This window comes from Brienomyrus brachyistius, chromosome 1 (genome assembly GCF_023856365.1).
Source record: "Brienomyrus brachyistius isolate T26 chromosome 1, BBRACH_0.4, whole genome shotgun sequence".
In the NCBI taxonomy this organism is placed as follows: Eukaryota; Metazoa; Chordata; class Actinopteri; order Osteoglossiformes; family Mormyridae; genus Brienomyrus; species Brienomyrus brachyistius.
In genome coordinates, this window is record NC_064533.1 from 52,910,400 (window position 1) to 52,930,513 (window position 20,114).

Consider the following 20,114-nt stretch of genomic DNA (forward strand, 5'->3'; position numbering starts at 1 on the left):
CGGTGAAGGCCATGTGTGACTGTGTTTACTGTGCTGCCAATCTTCACCACTAGAGGGTGCTGTTTCCAGCCTGAGAGTAGTGTGCTGGAGCTGCACTCAAGAAATTGACACAAGGGACTCAACCCAGTTTCAAAGCTCGAAGGCACATTGAAGAAACATCAGGAGTCAAACTGTGTCCAAATTTTCCACAAGGGGGCAGTAATACTTTAAGAGAGACTCTGTTTAGTACCAGCCTGCCAAATAGGACAATGTTTCTGTGCAATTAATCCTTTTGTATCCAATATCCCTATGTAAAGGTGAATATATGCAGTTTGATTATATACCTTTTCTAACAACAATACTTTAGTGGGTGTTTTTAGTGACCAACTGCTTAATTAACCTAGTATATTTGCACAACCTGTCAGGCAAAAGGATCAGTCCCCCAAATTAAAGACCAAAGTCCACAACTCAGGGTCTTACATATGAAATATCTATTTGCTGCCAGAAATCTGTGTGTTGCTGCTCTCTGGCCCACTGCTATGCTAAGATCTATGAAATTGATCTGCTGGGGAGCCGAGCCTGTGCTTACTTCACGCCATAAGCCAGGATGATGAGGCCAATGAGGACCCCTGTTGTCCCGTCGAGGTACCACACGGTGGGGTGATGCTTGAAGACCTCTGCGCTGATGAGGATGGAGAACCCCATGATGCCACCGACCAGCGAGTTAAAACCTGCCAGAGACATACAGTCAGGAGGTGGCGCTCTCAAGCCCTGAGCACATTGGAATGAGACTTAGATATTCTCTCTTTCATCACTCCCATGTGGCCATAGTCCATCCTTCCATTCATCTTCTGAAGCTGCTTGTCCTATTCAGGGTTATGGGTGGTCCGGAGCCTATCCTGGAGGCTACAGGCACATGACAGGACCCTGCCAACCCATCACAGGGCACACTCAGTCATTCACACGTAATGCAATGAGTGTTTATTTTAAAATAGGAAATTATTCTTGAAGAAAAGAGACACTTCCGGAAGCCACGGTGGAATCTGGAAGAGCACAAAACAAGCAGAAACTCTGAGTCCATTTTTGCTGTTTTTGGAACCACAGCCAAGAAAACAGGGAATCTACTGGGAGTGTTTTGCTCAATAGTTTGGAGCCAGAGCACCTTGACGGATGGTGACAGGTGTGACGTCCCCGTTGCTAAGCAGCCCGTTCCCTCTGAATGAACGGGTGCCGGATGGCATCCTCTTCTGTGCCACAGAAAACATCATGAATAAAACGAAGCACAATAAAAAAGCACACATGCATTTTGTGAGGAGAGGTAAATGCATTTTAAAGAGATTGGCGGCTGGTGAGTGAAACTTCCGGAAGGAGCTGCTGTTGCTTCACAAGGCTGCAAGGATTCTTCCGGTTGTTATTTTCAGCTCTTTCCGCACGGCCTCAGGCCTGTCACTAGGGATGTTATCCCCCACGCCCCCCCCCCTCCCCAGCTGAGATGTGTCCAAAGGCCCCCCCGGCACCTGCCCAGACCTTGTTTCTCACCAATTATTCCCCCGTCTGGCGGAGCAGAGGGACAGCAGGCTGTCTGACCTGAGCCTGCATGGACTTGGCCCCCATCTTGCCGGTGCTCTGGTCGGCTCCAGTCCCACCCCCACCACACAGGTTTGCATGCCTATCAGCCAGCTTTTAAACCTTCAGCCTGACATTCAAACCTGTTAACTGAGGTCCATTCAGACGCCGGGCTGATAATGAGGGGAGCAGGGTCCTTTTTCACACTCTGAAACCCGCGACTGTAGATGGACACGGATCCGTGATGAATCCAGCAGAAAAGACGAGGAATCTAATTTGCCAAGTCTGTTTTTTCCTCCCTTTCAGCTAAAGTTTAGGTGGATACAATGACTATAATCATTATACGCTGCACAAAATCATTTGCAAATAGTAACAGACAAAGGTAGTGTGCGAGTTTGGTTACGGCTGCATTCTCCTTATTTTTCGCTATCTGCCACAACACACACACACACACACACACACACACACACACAGTCTTTGCTCCAAATTAACAAACCATGTCGACACTATTGGCAGCAGGCCCCCCCACCCCCAGCACTAGGGGGTTAGCTGGCTCAACTCACCCTCCTGAGGTACAGGGCGAATTAGTGCGGGAGTTTGAAAAAACAAAAGAGCTGCCTGTATTTCTGTGTGAATGACAACATGATTAGCTAACAGACTGTTAACAAGACAGGAGTGGCTGGGGCTCAGACCCCCCCGGGGCTTGCACAATGGTGTATGCGCTAGACTCCTTATCCTCACTAATGAGCATGCCTTCTATTTTATAATGATCTTGGTTAAAAAAAAAATCCCAAAATTCTCTAATGCAAAGCTCTCAAACTGAGGTGGGAGTGGCCTGGCATGGTTGCCATGGCAAAGGGGGAGAGGCTTAGCACTGATGGGCGGCTCCGAGTTACCCACCGTCTGTGATGAGGGCCCTGCTGGTGAGCACCTTCCCCAGCATGAACTTGACCACGGCGAGGGCCGTGCACACCATCCCGCTCATGATGGACACGCTGAAGAGTAAGCTGCCCTGAAAAAGAGGGGAGGACAGGGTGAGGGAAGGAGAGGGGGAGGTGGCATTAGGCTTAGCTGTGGCATTAATATTTCATGGGCGTCACATGGCATAAGAGCCACCTCCCAAGGAAACGCCGCGGAATGTAGGAAAGAAGCCTGTGGTATTCTGTCTGTTGCCATGACGCTGGTGAGGTTCTCACAGGAAAGTCGGGTTTTCTTTAAAGGTGAGGCTCGGCGCGTTGCAGAGTGATGCGGGAGGGCGGGGGCGTGCGATCAGAATGTGGCTGGCCCCCCACTTGCCCGCTTTCTGTGCTGCTGCGGCCCGGGGCTGTTCTCTCTGCCTGAAAGCGAGCTTCTCACAGCTAGTTAGTTTTCACTCCGGCACAGGGCTTCCTTAGGGTGTACCTGACATCTCGACAGTCTTTTTTTTTTTTGTATTTTTATTTTTTGCTTTCGCTCTGTCAATTTGGATGCCCTTGGCCTGCTGTAGGGTGACTTAAACAGACGACCAGTAGGGGGCACTGGTGCACAGCAGCAGTTCCAGAATGGGGAGCCTCGCATCTGTGGCCCGTGTTAGGAAGTGACTCTGATCCTGGTCACACCCTTCTGCTAGGATAGATTCTATGTGATTCAAGCTGCCAGACCTGATTCGTGGGCAATTTCATTCAAGGTTTCTAGAAGAAATGTGCTTCAACTGAGGGTGGGATTAACTGCCAGCGACTTCGATAGCTGGTGGTGCTTTTCCAGGTGGCACTGAAGGAGCCGCAAAAGTGAGGTGAACCTTCAGCAGAGACATCCATACAAAGGAAACCTTTCAAATCCACAAAAAATATTTTAGGGTCAAAGTGAGCTTCTGCAAAAGTCCAGAAACGAAGCTTCCTGCTCAGTGTAGTTACTGCTCCTGTATCTGGGACAGCGAAGCCTGAGATGTAGTTACAGAACACAGGGCTAACAAAGTTGTCAGGAGAATCTCTGGAGGGGCACGGCATGAGGTTTGTGGAGAGTGAGAGGAGGCAGAAGGGCCAGCGGAGTGGAAAAACAAGCCGACTCCTCAAGGGCGTTTCACGATGGTGGCTGTCTAAAGGCAGATAGTGGGGACAAGCCACAAAAACAGCAAGAAAAGTCACAGGCAGATGGTCAGGACGGCACTCCCAGGGGAAGTGGAGGAAATAATTACGTTTGTACCCGGCGGACACCAGTCAATACAAGAAGTCTTGGGGAGATTAAAATATGTTTCCATAATTCTGGATCCAAGCACCAGATTTACCGTTACACTACGCCCTCTGAGGGGGACAACATCTTATTTTAAACAACAGTAGCTCAATGTATTCTTCACATCAGATATGTGCTTTTGGGGGGCGGGGGTGGTCGTGTAAACTCAATATACTTTCCCATGCGAATGTGTTGATTAATAAAATCTGTCAGGGCTGCAATCGCAGCCTGAGGCCTTTGGAGCTTTTTATTTGCTAGCGAGGTCTAATCACACACACTCATACTGTAACTCACACTGTCACACACACTCACACTGTCACTCACACTGGTACACACACTCACACTGTCACACACACTCACACTGTCACTCACACTGTCACACACACTGTCACACACACTCACACTGTCACTCACACTGTCACACACACTCACACTGTCACACACACTCACACTGTCACTCACACTGTCACACACACTGTCACACACACTCACACTGTCACTCACACTGTCACACACACTCACACTGTCACACACACTGTCACTCACACTCACACTGTCACACACACTCACTCACATTGTCACACACACTGTCACACACACTGTCACACACACTCACACTGTCACTCACACTGTCACACACACTGTCACACACACTCATACTGTCACTCATACTGTCACACACTGTCACACACACTCATACTGTCACTCACACTGTCACACACACTCACACTGTCACTCATACTGTCACACACACTGTCACGCACACTCATACTGTCACTCATACTGTCACATACTGTCACACACACTCATACTGTCACTCACACTGTCACACACACTCACACTGTCACTCATACTGTCACACACACTGTCACACACACTCACACTGTCGGTCACACTGTCACACACACTGTCACACACACTCACACTGTCACACACACTCATACTGTCACACACACACTCACACTGTCACACACACTGTCACACTCAAACTGTTACTCATACTGTCACTCACACTGTCACACACACTCACACTGTCACACACACTGTCACACACACTGTAACACACTCATACTGTCAGTCACACTGTCACATACACTGTCACACACTCACACTGTCACTCACACTGTCACACACACTCACACTGTCACTCACACTGTCACACACACTCACACTGTCACACACACTCGTACTGCCACACACACACACACACTGTCAGTCACACTGTCACACACACTGTCACACTCACAATGTTACTCATACTGTCACTCACACTGTAACACACTCATACTGTCGGTCACACTGTCACATACACTGTCACACACACACTGTCACTCACACTGTCACACACACTCACACTGTCACTCACACTGCCACACACACTCACACTGTCACACACACTCATAGTATCACACACATTCACACTGTCACACACACTCATGCTGTGACACACATGCACACTGTCACACACACCCACAATGTCACAAACAGACTCTCACACAGACATACACCCACACTCCCTGTCACACACACTCACACTGTCACACACACGGACACTGTCACACACACACTCACATACACTCTCTCAAAGACACACACACTCACATACACTCTCTCAAAGACACACTCACACGCGCACAGAGTCTAACACATCACTCACACTCTCACAGACTCTCACACAGACACACACACACTCACTGTCACACACATAGATACTGTTGCACAATCTCACATTCACAGACACACAGCAGATAAAGGCATAGCCATACCGTGAAGAATGGAACATTCTCTCTCACACACACACACACACACACACAAACACACACACAAGGCAGAAAGAAGCAATTTCCCACTTCCCATGTTTTTAATCAATCCACAGGAACATGAATCCGTTTTTCAGCTCTGCCCCGGAAGGAGCAGCAGAGACGTGAAGAGAATAACTTCTGAACCGCTCTGCACCCCTCCTCCCCCTTCCTGGAGGTCTCCTCTCTCACACATGTAGCCAGTGAAGCTCCTCTTTACTGCAACCTGGCCTGATAAAGGCACGGCGTCAAAACTGAAAGTGATCAAGTCATTTTAAGCTGGCTGCCCCTGCAGATTGAGGGCAAGATGGAAGACTATTGATTTTAATTTAGTCTCCCCATCCCCCTCCCCAATACTGCAAGGGGCTTGGTGGTATAGGACTAGGACACAGGGTTTGGTACCTGTGTCATCCGTCTGCTTCAGGACTCTGTTAGTCAGTCTGACGGGCTGGGATGTTAACCTGAAGCTCAAGAAGTGGGTGTTTCAGAAATGCTTCCGGGATCTTGATTTGTTCCGGTTCTCATTCCCCCAACCCCCTCCCCCCCCGACAGATTTCCTCCTGTTCTGGTCCAGCTCGCTCTATGTATTTTTCCATAGACGTCGTTGGAACAGGAGGGATCCGTACCACCCGCTGACCAGAGAGGCTTTAATCTGCTCTTCAAAGAGCGAGGAAAAAAGCGTTTTCTAGGCTTTGCCGGCGAGTCACGGTCGGATTGCTTCCATGCAGGTTTGGATCTCCAGCCCGGTAGCAACAGGGCGCACAGACCATCCGGACGTTTCTGACTCAAAGTGTAAAATCCGCGGGGCCTTACGCATCCTGCGGGTATGAAACGAAGCACGTCCTCATCCATGCCACCCACACCAGCAATCCATCATGATCTTGAGACAATGGACCAACATTGCCGGGCATCTGCTGCCCTGCCTTGTGATCAATGTAACCTGGACGAAGGGTGTCCAGGAGCGGGGGTCACAGGGGCACTGGAAAGCTGATTGGCCTCCAGAGTGCCTCCTCCCCTGTCACTCATCAGTTCAAAACATATCATTGGCTAATGATACGCTTTGACCTTCTCAATGAATTATGGCCCCTTTTATGCGCCCCGCCTTAAAAATTCCCAGCATTGCCCCTGCTGGAAGATCTGCTCCAGGCTAGTAAACATCAAGCCTCTACCCTTCATCCACATTGCAGCGGTTCAAACGTCAAGGCAGGCTCCACTCATAGCTCCGGTCTTGGGCGTGGTTGGCCAGATTGGTGCAGCTCCGAGGAGCTTAGCCCCGCCTGCTTGGATGCAGCCGCCATCAGAGTGACATGGAGACAGGGACATGATTAACATTTTATGGAGAGGGGAAAAAAAGGTGGAGAGTGTCTGACATCTGCACTGGATGGAGGGGAGGATTCTGAAGCGCGGCAGCTATTTTTAGACCACGCTCGCATGCGCCAGAATCAGTCTCACAGGGATTTCAACAGACTGAGAATTTGATTAAAACAAAGCAAGCCGCCTTTTTAAGAAGCCTCAGCTCCTTCTCCCCCCGCCCCTCCCTCGCTGTCTCCCTCCCTCCCCCTGTTATGTTTGCTTGCCAGGTGCTTTCTTGCAACACTGCAGGTTTTTTGTCTACTTCAGGACTGATGGTACAGCATATAGGTATCCCTCTCTCTCCCTCTCCCCCTGTTTCTCGGCAGCTTGTTAGCTCCTGGTTGCAGTTATGCTGCAGAAGGACATTTGAAGGTCAGCTAGGACCTGTCTGTGGGTGGGAGGGGCTTATCCGGCAGACTGGCTTGTGCGTTTCTCTCGCATACGTGCCCCCCCTCCCAGCTCATGGATCACCAGGAGGACCCAGACATGTTTCACACAACAGCATGTAGAGGAAGCACCCAGCATGGACCTGGATCCACCTTCGCCTGATCACCTGATCATAAACACCAGCCTACCAGTTTATTTCAGGAATGATGGAAAACTGGGCACCAGTACAGGGAGAAGGGAGGACTTGGAGTGCTGGGCGACACCATGCTTTAGACCTGGGATTGGTGGAATTACTGTGCATTAGGTTCTGGTTCTGCTGGATCACTGTATTGACCCTGGCAGTGGGTGGTACTTTGGGTCTTGAAGTCTCATCTCTTCTACAACACACTGAACCAGGGGTGGGGGGGGTGAGTTAGAAGGATTCTAAAGCCCCCTTAGTGACAGAGAACATAATTTGGAGCATAATTGGATTGGGTCTGGGTTGGGGTCTGGGTGGTCTGGGTTGGGGGCCCAATATGAAATGCCTTTATAGGGCTTAAAATCTGTAGCAGTATCCCTGACTGGGTCCTTATTTATATCAGGCACTTACAAAGACGACTCAGGACGGCTCACTATTGTCGGCCTCTGACTGCCAGCTTGAGCAGATCAGACTTTACTTGGGTTGGATACCCAGGTTTTCCCACGTCAAGTTTTTTTCCCCACTGTCATTGAGTTACACCACATACCCTAGACGTGGTGTAGAAGGTCAGAGAACATGCCACTGACGCAGGCGTCTGTATCTCTGCCAAATCTCTTTATAATTACCCCGAGAGGAGCGATCTGCCTGAGTGCATCCTTACGCATCCCGGAGCTCTGATCTGATCCGTCTGTCAGAGCGTCACTGAGCCAAAAAGCTCCAGTTTCAAAGTTTTTTTTTCCCTTTTCAATATTACCGTTTCCCCAAGTTTGCCTGGCAACAGTGGCGGCGAACTATTCCGGGAGTTGGGTTAAAGCTACGGATCTCCTGTTCACAGCCGGCGTGTGGTGTTGGTGCAACGGCAAAAATGAGCGGGTCAGAGAGAGAGAGAGAAAGCGAGAGGGAGAGAGAGGGAGAGAGAGGGAGGACGTATACTGGCGCAATGTGAGTGCAGTGACGTACTTCCCACCTGTGATTCGCAGCCAGTGTGCTTGTTCCCCCCCCTCCCGAGGTGTTGTGCTATCACACCATAACGCCTCAGATTCCAGCGAGTCGGAATTTACTCTCAAAGACAAAGCCGCAGGGAAATTAAATAATTCATTTAGGATTTAGGATCCTGTGTCTTATGAAAGCCCTCCAACCCCCCTCTTCAAACACCCCCCGACATTTGCCTCAGCCTCAGTCAGGAGTCCAAATTGCTGTGTGGTGCCTCAAAACCCCACAAATGAGGCCGTGGGGAATGCAGCCTGCTCGCCTTGCCATTCCAGTATTTTTTCTGCCTTAAGTGCATCGTTGGCCAGGCCTCATGGCGCTTTTCTAGAGGTAATGTCTGCGAGATGGACAGCGTCACCTGTTTCCATCACGTGACGCCATCTCCACAGCCCCTGCGTTCAGCCAGAGTGAGTCACTCACTCAGCCATTTGTCCAATTCATGCAGATAAATGGATATTTACTGGGGTTAATTGATCCATGGAACCCCCACCCCCCTCACCCAGACCTAGATTAAGAATTCGGATTGCACTGGATCTGGATTGCACACTTACCACTTCTGGAAGCAGCTTGGTGGACAGGTCATGAATGGCTTTTCCCATAATGCACAGGGAGGACAGGATGAAGACGACGCCCAGGATTGCACAGGCCCTACAAAAAAAAAAAACAGTAATGAGGAGAAAACTCAGGGAAACGTCAACATAAGGATGCTGCTACATCTGTCTTGTGTGGGGCAGCAAGGTGACTCGGTGGGTGACATCAACGTATCACGATTGGGATCTGGCCCAGCGGGAGGCAGCAGAGAGCCTGTGGTGATATTCAAGTGAGTCAGTCTTCTGAGCGCGACAGTGAATGTGTGACTGATGCCCCATCCCCAGACAGGCCCCACTGCGCCAGCGGATGAACGCTGCCCATGTTTGGGTGTGTTGATTTGGGCAGAACACAAGCTTATGCTGAGCCCTGCCCTACTAGTAGCCCTGCTGGGGTGTGATAGGCCAACCGCCCTCTGGTGCTCACAGAGCAGCCCATCAGAAGGTGAGTTGATGCTGAGCCCCGCCTTCCCAGCAGCGGTGTTGCTGTGTGATAGGCCGACTACCATCTGGCGCTCACAGAGCAGCCCATCAGAAGGTGAGTTGATGCTGAGCCCCGCCTTCCCAGCAGCGGTGTTGCTGTGTGATAGGCCGACTACCATCTGGTGCTCACAGAGCAGCCCATCAGACATAAAAACAAACTTGTCCACTCTTAGGTCTGTTAGCTGAATCAAGTGAAATTCATCCAATTAAAGCTTGTTTGAAGCACTGGGCTGCAGAAAGAGCTTCCATAACCTCAGCATACACATTCCAGGCCCAAAACTTAAATTTTAATTAGACTCTGGCCTCTACAGGCTTGAGATATTCCTTGAGGGTGTTAATATGCTTTGTGTGTGTGTGTGTGTGTGTGTGTGTGTGTGTGTGTGTGTGTGTGTTTGTATACAGGTATGACCTTTCAGAGCACTGTGAATTTTGACCTTTGATTCTGTAGCTCATACATGCCCACTTATCAGCAAAATCCTGAGGCACCCACATTTTTCGACAACGTGCTGTTCGAAAACAGATCTTATCTGAGGTAATATCTCTGACTAGCTAAAGAAGAAAGAAGAGGAAGCATGGATGCTGAAGTCAGCCTCGTCTCCGCTGATCTCCCGGTGGATATGCGTCCTGACATGAGCCCAAGAGTTTCACGGAAAATTCGCTCTTGTGAATTCGCTCAGAGGACCTGATGTGTCAGTAGGGGGTGTCTGCAGGTGGGGAGGGTCTCCTTACTTGGCTCAGTATATTTTAGCGAAGCAACTTATTTTTTCAAAACTTTCTTTTTACATCAAGTCAACTCTGAGTTTTGAGTTTTGCCCTCTGGGTCCGTCCTAAAGCTGCATTTGATGTTCGGTCTCGGTGGAAACGCTCACATTCCAGCTGCAGACAGCGGCACACAGAGGGCGACATGCCACAAATGAACAGTTCATCACACGCTTAACACCTACTGGGGGACTGTTGTTTCTGGGGCTCCATTCATGAAGTCTCTTAGCCCCCCCCAGTACGTGTAACACACACATACACACACAGACACACACAAATGTCAGGTAAACATATCCTTATAGGGACCACTCATTCATTTTTATGGGAAAATGCTAATGCTAACTATGACAACGTTAACCCCTACCCGGCCCTAAACATAACCATAAATAACCAAACAAAATACAAGACTTTTGGAATTTTTACTCTTTTCATTGCAGTCAGAGATTTTTATAAAATAAGATGTCCCCACATTGTTGTCCCCATGAGGTACACACACACACACCTATTTTAAGTGTGATCTGTGAGGTTCTTCTATTGCTGCGTAAAATGCAACGGTCGCATTTGACTGCTTGCAGTTGCCTGCTAGTGTGCCCATGCCAAGTGGCCGGCTGCGCTTGTCACTCCACCCCGGGGAGTGCTGAGAAGGGGGGGGTCGCTAGGCAACAGGGGTATGGGGCCACCAACTATAAGGGGGGGGCTACTAATAGGAGGGAGTTTAGGAAGCAGATGTATGAACCTGTCCCCCCTACCACCCTGAAATGGAGCATGTCTCCCCGGTTAATTAGCGAGGCTGACGATCACTGGCCCTGAGCCAATCTGGGCCCAGCTGGAGGGGAGGATGAGTATCAAACACAGATACACTCGTTCAGTTACCTGCCCTGGGGGGGTCAGGACAGGGACCCCTTTTTTTTCCTCCCAACCCCTCTCCCCACACACCTGCAGGGTAAGGCCAAGCTCCTGCCACAACACCTCCCCCCTGGGGGGCTCTGACCTCACATCCTGTGCTACCCGGCTGTGCCTCACCACCACGATGGTGGACCAGCTGGCCGGCGCTTGCTGACGAAGGCCCACCCCCCCGCCGGCCGGATTTCACGCCAGCATCTCCGTAGCTCAACCTAACGCCGTCAAGCTCTCCCGGCACATTTGTCTTCCAGTAATGGGATTACTGCTGGCCTGCTTTTCCCCACTCCGGCCTGGGAGAAAGAACTCCAGCACGGGACAGGATGTGGTGGGAATATCATATATCAGCCGTGTCACCCGGAGCCAAGTGGGACATGGAGCAGGACCGGAATGGATGGCCTCTCAGACTGATCATGGATAATTAGGAATCATGACCAAGAAGGAGAATCGCAGTGCAAAATGCACTTTCTCTCACTTGCATACATGCACGTGTCTTATAAACAATGCAGCCCAGCAGAAACCAGACTACCTACTCTAGCAGTTTATATTTTATTTAGCATAAGGTTTTATCCAAAGCAACATGCATTTTTTGAGAATGCAGGGTCAGACAGTCTGTGGAGTAAGTGCGAGTTAAGGGCCATTCTAAGGGGCCCAACAGTAAAATCACTCTGCTGATGGTGAGATATGAACAACCTTTACACAGACCACAGTGCACAGACACTGCATCCTATCCCACTGAACTACACACCACAGCTGTGCTCTGTGAGGTCATTTGTACTGGGCACCTCAAGGATGAATGACATAACAAAATTGTATATTTTTCATGACTTCCATGTGACAGTCCTCCAGTATCCCTCAATGGCCGCTCCCCATACTAGGTGTGTAACTGGTGTGGGTGTACTGTAGGCCTGCATGTAAAACCTAAACCCGCCAACAATCCCAAGGGCAAGGGCGTCGACAGGTCCGATCACTCAGGGCTAAATGCCCCGAGTATTTCAAGCCTAACCCTGAGTATTTTAGTCCCTGATCTTTTCAATAGCTAGAAATGCCCATGCCCAGGGGCAAAACCTAATCCTGCCAAGAACCCCAGAGGGCAAAATGCAGGTGATGGTGCCAGGCAGACAGGCCAGCGCTTCCTGCCATGAGTGGATGGATCCCGCTCTCTTCTCAGTGCATCCATACCTTACTTCCCATCTGAGTCTCATACAGAGCACTGCAAATGAGGGACAGTGCTGGGGGTCCAAATTTGCCAGAGCAACATGGGCATTTTCCCAAGTTATCACCTTTTTGCACCCCGCGTCGCTCATCCCGGGCGACAATCTCATAACACGTCAGGTGATGCCTTTGTAGGCACTGCCTCGTACCTGAGATACTACATTATAAATGCTGATGCCGAACAAGTCACATTAAAACATCACATAAGGTAAAGAAGAGAAACATTAGCACCAGAGCACAGTAACAGAAAGGTTACTGCAGACACTGTGCTGTACATGAATAACACAACAGTGTCTCCATTCCCGGCTGCTCCTGCACACCTGTATCTCATTGGCCAGTATCTGACAGGTGATTGATTGGAGCGTTTCGTTCCGCTGCCAGCATCTCAATAGGTCCAAATAAATCTGCACCGGCATGATGTTCCTACACACCGGCTGCTGTTCTCACTGAGACTACAGATGCGGGTAATCTTAGATATCACGTGGAGGGGGGAACAGAGCAGGCCTGTTGTGTTGTTTATAGGGGATCCATCCTACTGAAACAAGCAACGCAGACGAGATGCGGTGAAACGCTCACCTCGAGAGCAAGGCATAGGCGAGGATGGGATTTTCTGTCACCATGGTGATCGCTATCACAACAGTGCATCCTGACGCCTCGCTGGCAGAAGGAGGCATTCAGAAAATAAGAAGCCACTGGGGATGCACCGCCCTGCCCCTCCTTCCCCCCCACACAACATAGGAAGGGGGTGGTCCCCCCCGCCCCCCCCAACCAGCTGGTAATTACATGGTGATGGGTATTTCTAGGGTAACCTTCCCTCCTCCATGAAGCTCAAAGTCGACCATATTCAAAAAACAGCTCACTGCTCCAGGTGCCTGGGCAATCCAAACATTATTAATGTGGGTGAGTAATCACAAGGGCGGTGTCTGAGCCCACAACTGGGCCAAGGATATAGAGGGTGGGGCCTGTGTTCCCAATTGGGCAGATCAATTATAGGGCGTGGCCTGTGATCACATTTGTATGGATCATATAGAGGGTAGAGTCTGTGCTGACAACTCGCCATACCATACAGTGGGCGGAGTCTGTGCTGACAATTGGCCATACCATACAGTGGGCGGAGTCTGTGCTGACAGCTGGCCATACCATACAGTGGGCGGAGTCTGTGCTGACAATTGGCCATACCATACAGTGGGCGGAGTCTGTGCTGACAATTGGCCATACCATACAGTGGGCGGAGTCTGTGCTTACAATAGGCCATACCATACAGTGGGCGGAGTCTGTGCTGACAATAGGCCATACCATACAGTGGGTCTGTTGATATGGGGTATGTACTCACATGTACTCCCTCTGGGCAGAGTGTATGGCGGCGGCATTGCTATAGCGCCAGAGCACGATGATGGAAGACAGCACATCCAGTGTGGCGTCAAACTGGAACGAAAATAAAACCATAAATCACACAAAGACAACACGGAAGATGTGGCCAAATTGTTAAATACAGCAGATTATGTAAATGATACACTTTGAGGAATGTTCAGTTACAGTCGATTGGGTTAGAGAGTCCTTAAGCAATTTAAACAATTCTGTTATGAATTAGGCTTCCAGAAACATAAATTAAGTGATTAAACACAGCTGTACTCACAGCGAATCCAAACGCAGAGGCGCTGTACCTCATGAAAGAAACAGCTGGAAATGGAGAGAGAAGCAGGGAAAGTGATCACACCAGCATCTCCTGTGATCACCGTGGTGACACACACCCCTCTCACACGCCGCAAATATCACATCTCACACTCTCAGTTTCACAGGTTTTTTTTTAATCCTGCCCAGCGCTTTCACTTCCTCGCCATAAGAGGGAACTTATTGATTCTCGGCCAAATTTAATTTCTCTGGGAAAATGTGCTGGATCTCTGTGGGTGGGGCCCTGCTGTCAGTGGGTCACATGACCCCACAGGCCTGCCTGGCCTCTTGCTGGTTATCGATATGAGATGCTGACCCTGCAGTGCCAGGCAGGCTGCCCATGCAGATTAGCGAGAACACGCGGTGGCTCTGCCCGCTCTGCCCGCTCTGCCAGCCCCGCCGTCGCTGTCCCCCGGCGGCTCAAGCTTCTGATCCACGGCCTCTTCTCGGGCCTTGGTCCCCCCTTGCAAGCGATTAGCTCGGAGCCAAGGTTGGGGCTGCCATTGCCTGTTAAGACCACCATGGCGGCAGTTGTTTCCGGGTCCCACCACTGCAAGGAGAGCAGGAGGCACCAGATGCCTCACGGAGACACGAGGGGAGGGCCTTTAGCTGCCTGTGGGGTCACTGATAAACAGGTGTGAGACCCTCCACAGTGAGGCAAAGAGGGGCTGACAGGCCCCGTCTGTCGGCAGCAGGTAAGGAGAAGGAAGAATGGAGAGGGGTGGGGCAAGTGGCAGGGTGGAGGAATAGGTAGAAAGGGGCGGAGTAAGAGTTAAGGGTGGGGTGATAGATGGGATGGGGTGGGCAAAGGACTGGGTGACGGGTGGAGCAGTATGTGAAAAAGGATGGGGCAAAAGGTGTCCAAAGGGTGGAGAAAGGGGCAGGACAAGGGATAGTCAAGTCAAGTCAAGTCAAGTAGGTTTTATTGTCATTTCAACCATACACACAGTATATAGAGAAATGAGATAACGTTCCTCCAGGACCATGGTGCAACACAGAACAGGACAAAGACAGAGGTAGGATAGGATAGAGGGTGGAGCAATGGGCAGAAAGGGGAGGGGCAAGGGACAGGATGGAGGGTGGAGGAATTAGAGAGAATGGGCTGGCCCAACAAGCCCACTTTTAGGATGGTGAATTCCAGCAAACCCCAGTAACATGCTGACCAGATTGAGCTTCATGGGTATATTTGAACCTTGTAAAGACTGTGTCTCAGTGCGGACGTTCTATCCTGTCAGGAATGGGTGCATCGTACTGGAGACAGCTGGTAGCCTGTCAGGCCATAACCCCGGGTAACCCGATAGGGAGGCTGGCAGATAAGCGGCCATCCACCGCTGGGTTACTCTGACATCGCTGCAGGTTCAAGAGCACTAAGGATGCTGGTGGGGGGGAGGGGGGCAGCATGACACTGAGGACAATTCAGGGGGGTAGTATGACACTGAGGAGAGGTGAGGGGGGGCAGTTTGACACTGAGGAGAGGTGAGGGGGGCAGTATGACACTGAGGACAGTTGAGGGGGGGCAGCATGACACTGAGGACAGTTCAGGGGGGCAGTTTGACACTGAGGACAGTTGAGGGGGGCAGCATGACACTGAAGACAGGCAGGGGGGCAGTATGACACTTAGGACAGGTGAGGGGGGCAGCATGACACTGAGGACAGGCGAGGGGGGGCAGTATGACACTTAGGACAGGTGAGGGGGGCAGCATGACACTGTTAGCCACAACATCAAGCTACCCCCATAATGGAAGAAATGTGACTAATGAAGGACGTTACTGCAGCAAAGAAAAGCAGCAGCGTCCTGTCAGTTCAGTCCTGCATCACTAACAGCCGTACAAACAAACACTCTCCATTCGATCCATCCACCCCCCCCCCCCCCCCAAGCCGCTCAGCACTAGCAGCATCACAGATGGACATTAAACCAACTTATTTTTGGAGCCTAGTAACAGGAAGTCTGTATGGCACACTGCACACTGGCATGTAAATTTCCCCTGTGCCTCTCCTGTCCATTTGCTGGTTTTCCATGCTGAATGTTACTGGCTGGATGTTGAGTCTCTGCCCTGATCCCCTCTACCCTCAAAAAGAGGAAAAATACCATGGGTTTACTGGCAGAATGCGGCGGAGGTGCCGTCCTCCATCTGTGCCTGCGAAGCCCCAGCCCCCTAGATCTCGCCGCAGCCTCTGCCTGCCTCTGACAAGCTGAGTAAGTGTTCAGTTAAAATTAGGCCTGGCACATTTTTAACCTGGACACCTTTCGGTTGCGTAGGTCTGCGTGACAATAAAAATAGACCCTCGTCACTACTTCCCCAGCCCCCGGGTTTGAGCAGCGGGGACGGAACCCAATGGCTGTCAGCCGACTCGTCACCATCGGCTCCGTTCTCACTCCCTCTCTCCCTCCATCATTTTTGGGGAGTTTTTCAGCCGTTTTTTAAAAGCTACAGGGCAGGTTTACTCCACATGATGTGACGAGATGAGATGGATGTTTTTTCTTCATCCAGTATCACAAAAGAGATAAATCCAGAAAAAAGATCATTAAATTTAAAACAAAATGAACTGTGCAAACAATGTTGCCATGGTAAATTATGTATCACCACGGTAAACAATGTACCGCCATGTTAAGTGATGTACCTCCATGGTAAATTATTCCTGCTGCGAAGACCTGGTCCCACCTGTGTGCTGAGAGTAATCCCAGAGTATGATACAGAGATTTACTACATGTGGGGTCAGGGGACTGACTCGGGGGTCCGTGAGGGGGGGGTGGTGGAGCGGGCCGGAGGGGGAGAGGATTGCACAGTAGCCATTAGTCAGCGAATCTGTAACGGGGTCTTGGCTAATGAGTTTCTGTTTGCAAAGGCGAGCTTTTATCTCGGTCTCGCTTGTGGGCACAGCCTGACGACAGCCTAATGACGCCGTCCAGAGGCACCCTGGGAACCGCGGGCACTTTTAATCTCAGGAGCGTCGATCTGGCTACCCGCTAATGGGGATGCACTGTCCACTGGCGTTGACACAACAGAAGGGCATAATTAGCGGCTCGTCTGGCAGGAAAGCGGCCAACGCAGGTGCCAATCCTGTGAGAACATCGGGTTCGGCTCTCTGTGGATCCAGCTCCTTGCCGATTACCTCTGTTTGTCATTTTGACACCCCCTGGTGTTAAACATGGTGGTACAACCCATAAATCTGCCCAATCAGATAGCTTAATTCACGTGGGGTTACCTGGGAGACAGGTGGGTGCCAGCTACTGTCTATCCCACTGCTGCTCCATTACCCATCATCCTCAGCTCTGAAGCATGAGGAGACAGATGCAGCATGGGAAGCTTAGCCACGGTCGGGATGTGGCAGGGACTGTCTCAGAGAGAGCAGCTTTTATCCGGCCTCTTTCTGTGATGTGCAGCTCTGCTCGTCCTGGGTCCTGCTTCCACTCACGGGTTTTCGTAGCAGGATTCACAGGAGCAGGATTCGTACTAGAAGGCTCCTCTCTAATGCGCTGTGTGGAGCTGATTGCCATGGTGCTGCCTTAGTCACGGCCAGGAGGCCCAGTAAGCGGCTTTAGGGTAGTAACAATGACACCACACCACACCAGGTCAGGTGATCAGCAGGTTGTTTAAGCCTTTATAGAAAAAAATGTCTCAGAAAGCATGGAACATCCCAATTGAGTACTGGACCATCAGCAGGCAAACCTTCGCTAAGCCGCTAGTGATTTATTAAAGGGATATTTAAAGCCATATTAAAGAGAGTGTGACTTTCACCACCTTTAAAGGGATGTGCAGACTTTGTGGGTCTTTGCTTTCTTTGCTTCAGTTTACAGTCTTGTTTTGCAGTCCTAGACTCTGTGACTCCATGAGTCACACCATTTCACCTCCCCTGATGTGCCTCTCTCATGCCGTCATGCTGCAGTATGTTAATATTTAATAATAATATTTAATAATAGGCCAGATGTACAGCCCGTTTGCTTTGCGGGCCGATCTGCAGGGTCTGGGGTGTTTAGCCGGACAGAGCATTAGTCATTTCCAAAATAACAAGCCCAGCAGACAGCAGGGAAGGTGCCGGGGCATAGGGGAGTGTGAGGGGGGTCTGAGGTGGGATACACGACAGGGGGTGGGGGGGTATTTTTGTCATTTTATTAGTCATTAGACTTATTTACATGTGGTTTCTGTTTTTAACTACACCGTATTTTGTGAAATGACGTCAAGATTCTTCAAAGGACCAACAGCATGGTCCCTGAGAGCTTTTACGACGCATCTGTCACCTGGGAGCAGGAACGGCCACCTTTGCCAGGAAGATTAGCTCGCTTTCTGATGTATGTCAGTTGGCAGGGGCTGCTCAAGCTTTGCCATAGTAAGATGCTGGATATGCGAAAGTTTGATGTTAGAAAAGCTGCAAACGGAGCGAGTTTGATTCCCCCCCCCAAGGCGGGCTGTTGGCAGAGCACATGGAGACGCAGGGTATTTACAGGGATGTGGTGGCGTCTCGGCACTCGCCCATTAAGAATCCCTTAGCAGAGTAAAAGCCTGAGTCTGTGTCTGGGACCTGGCAAGGGGGCGGGGCCATCCAGGGAGTAAAGGGCGGGGCCATCCAGGGAGTGAAGGGCGGGGCCATCCAGGGAGTAAAGGGCGGGGCCACAAAGGGGCCAACATATGATGTGGCGGGGGGGAAGTAATGGAAGGCTGGCAAAGATTGTGAATAAACTAAAAAGGTGCTTTTGGATAGATCTGTATGCCAAGGTAAGACTGGGGGGAGGGGGGGGGGGTCAAGTTCTAGTACTCTAGTCTGGTTTTGGTCTCAAGACCACATTCTGTGTCTATGGTTCAGACTCAAAATTTTAGAGTGAGATGCAAGATTGACTAATTTCTCCTACACCTCTCGTAATAATGATACACATCAATAAAATACAATTCATAAAAATAAAATTCACCTGTTATTCACTTTCGTTTTCTTAGCTATATATTGATTTTGTTTATTTTTATAAGAGACGGTCTCATAGTGCAGCACTACCTTGGTGTTTATGCTGTTCATATGAGTTTTTGATTGGTTGACTTTATTACATTATCAGCTTGGCATGTTGGGGCCAATCAGGTGCCGCTTGTAGTAAAAATAAACAGCAGGAATACTCAGACATACCGCAAATCATTTATCTTTCTTTATTTTTCATCCTGATTAGCCTATATTACAGAATTGTCCCATATTGAAAAATAAAATACTGTGTCTCTTTCTGAACCAATACAGGATGCAATTTGCCCCACATTGTAGAAATTTGAAATTTATTCTAAAAATTTTATTGTCTGGATGCCCCCCCTTGCTGCAAAGACAGGGTGTTTCTGCCTAGAGACTAAATGTTTAGATTTAGACTTGAGATTAAAGGTTGGTCATGCATAAATAATGCAATTTTACGTTAAATCATTAGCAGGGATGATTATGATAGTAAATAAGTATAATTAAAAGCATGCTCTCAGAAATTGACTCTTGGTCTCAACACCCCCCCCCCCCAAAGTCTCGGTTGTGGTCTTGACTAAAGGTTTTGGTCTTCAGTCAGACTCAGTATAGGTGGTCTTGTCCCCATCACTCATTCGGGAGGGAGAGTTCAGGAAGGAGGAACAAGCAGATTGAATCACTCCCTGTGTTGGGGCCAGGGAGAGTCTATTTTGCCCCCTCCTCCCCAAGCCCCCGGAAGGGGCAGCACTGGCCTTCGCGCTCCGGTGTCCTTGGAAGGTGTAAAGGACCCCATGTGCCCCAAATGTCTGAATGGAGGTTCCAGCCTGTCCGCTGGGGCTGCTGGCTGTCTGGTGGTTTGGCCCCTGTGTGCCCCACGTGCCCCCGCCCGCCCCGAGCCATATGGCGAGCTGGGCCCCGTCCGTCACGCCATTTATAGCTCCCAGCTCCCAGGAGCCCCTCGGCGTCATGGTTACCAGGCATCATCGAAGCCAGGGATGCGCTTAAGGACCCAGCAAGGGTTGTTGTGCACCAGGGAGAAATTCACTCGACAGTCTAATATCCTGTTACTCAAAAGATTATTATTTTTTAATTGTGAGATGTATAATCACTTACAAT

At 50.1% G+C, this 20,114-nt stretch overlaps 1 protein-coding gene across 2 annotated transcripts in view; it reads right to left on the bottom strand.

The window, feature by feature from the left end:
- The window catches only part of LOC125751239 (transmembrane protein 163-like), a 39,719-nt gene that overhangs the window by 4,171 nt on the left and 15,434 nt on the right, over window positions 1–20,114 (bottom strand). For both annotated transcript variants that reach the window (XM_049030009.1, XM_049029931.1), the window contains 5 exons: window positions 14,041–14,084; window positions 13,738–13,829; window positions 9,012–9,108; window positions 2,446–2,557; window positions 569–710 (listed from right to left, as the gene is read on the bottom strand). In XM_049030009.1, coding sequence (XP_048885966.1) covers window positions 569–710; window positions 2,446–2,557; window positions 9,012–9,108; window positions 13,738–13,829; window positions 14,041–14,084 — 487 coding nt within the window. The remainder of the gene's footprint in view (window positions 1–568; window positions 711–2,445; window positions 2,558–9,011; window positions 9,109–13,737; window positions 13,830–14,040; window positions 14,085–20,114) is intronic.